The 1330-nt window shown below is 37.3% G+C and overlaps 1 protein-coding gene across 4 annotated transcripts in view; it reads left to right on the top strand.

Annotated features, from left to right (window-relative positions):
* Positions 1 to 1330, top strand: part of LOC106883920 (uncharacterized) — a 48565-nt gene that overhangs the window by 13618 nt on the left and 33617 nt on the right. For all 4 annotated transcript variants that reach the window (XM_014935059.2, XM_014935060.2, XM_014935058.2 and 1 more), the window contains exon 2: positions 515 to 891. In XM_014935059.2, the coding sequence (XP_014790545.1) occupies positions 709 to 891 (183 nt within the window). In that variant the 5' untranslated portion in view covers positions 515 to 708. The remainder of the gene's footprint in view (positions 1 to 514; positions 892 to 1330) is intronic.

Below are 1330 nucleotides of genomic sequence, written 5' to 3'. Positions count from 1 at the left end.
CTTGTACTTGTTTATATGTGTATTAGTATATGTATGTGCGGAGGTGCAATGGCCCAGTGGTTAGGGCAGCGGACTTGTGGTTATAGGATCGCGGTTTCGATTCCCAGACCGGGCGTTGTGAGTATTTACTGAGCGAAAACATTTAAAACTCCACGAGGCTCCGGCAAGGGATGGTGGTGAACCCTGCTGTACTCTTTCACCACAACTTTCTCTCACTCTTTCTTCCTGTTTCTGTTGTACCTGTATTTCAAAGGGTCAGCCTTGTCACGCTGAATATCCCCGAGAACTACGTTAAGGGTACACGTATCTGTAGAGTGCTCTGCCACTTGCACGTTAATTTCACGAGCAGGCTGTCCGTTGATTGGATCAACTGGAACCTACGTCGTCGTAATCGAATGAGTGCCGTAGTATATGTATGTCTTTGCCTGTATGATGCCTTATGCACATTATGTATTATAAATTTATCTTTCTTTCCTAACATTTAATCTTTCTTGTTCTTATCTACCAATTACAGTCCTGATTTCGCCACGATTCGAACTATCAGCTCAGTTGTTTATAGTTATTCAAAGAAAAAAGAACAAAACAACAACAAAAAAAAAACATGGAAAAATAAAAACTGGAAGAGGAAAATAGAAAGGATTTAATGGAATATTTTTAAGTAAGGGATGATAAAATATCATTGAAAAGTAAAAAGTATAACATAGCAGAATGAACTCCATTATAGATAATTTCCACGATATAAACATTGATAAGAATGTTATTAAAAATTATTCTACCGTTGAGTCGAAAATAACGGAATCACGAGAGGATGAATATGGCGTACAGGAAATAAGTATTAGTGCTGAACCATCGCAGGTCTCTATTAGGAACGGCAGACCACCCAGCGTAGAAGTAAGTTTGCTTTGAATTATTTTTCTGTACTGTTGTTGTTTATGATAATGATGATGATGAGGAGGAGGAGGAGGAGAGAGAGAACAAGAAGAATATTGAAGTGTGTGCATGTCTGTACGTATAAGTAGATATGTATAAATATATATTTGTATGTATGTATGTACGTAGGTGTCTATCGCAGGAATGGGTGTATGGTAAGTAGCTTGTTTACCAACCACATAGTTCCGGGTTCAGTCCCACTGCGTGGCACCTTGGGCAAGTGTCTTCTACTATAGCCGCGGGCCGACCAAGGCCTTGTGAGTGGATTTAGTAGACGGAAACTGAAAGAAGCCCGTTATATATATATATATATATATGTATATATATATATATGTATATATATATATATATATGTATATATATATATATATATGTATGTATATGTATATGTGTGTGTATA

Source organism: Octopus bimaculoides, chromosome 6 (assembly GCF_001194135.2).
Source record: "Octopus bimaculoides isolate UCB-OBI-ISO-001 chromosome 6, ASM119413v2, whole genome shotgun sequence".
NCBI lineage: Eukaryota > Metazoa > Mollusca > Cephalopoda > Octopoda > Octopodidae > Octopus > Octopus bimaculoides.
This window is presented reverse-complemented; position numbering and strand designations above follow the sequence as displayed.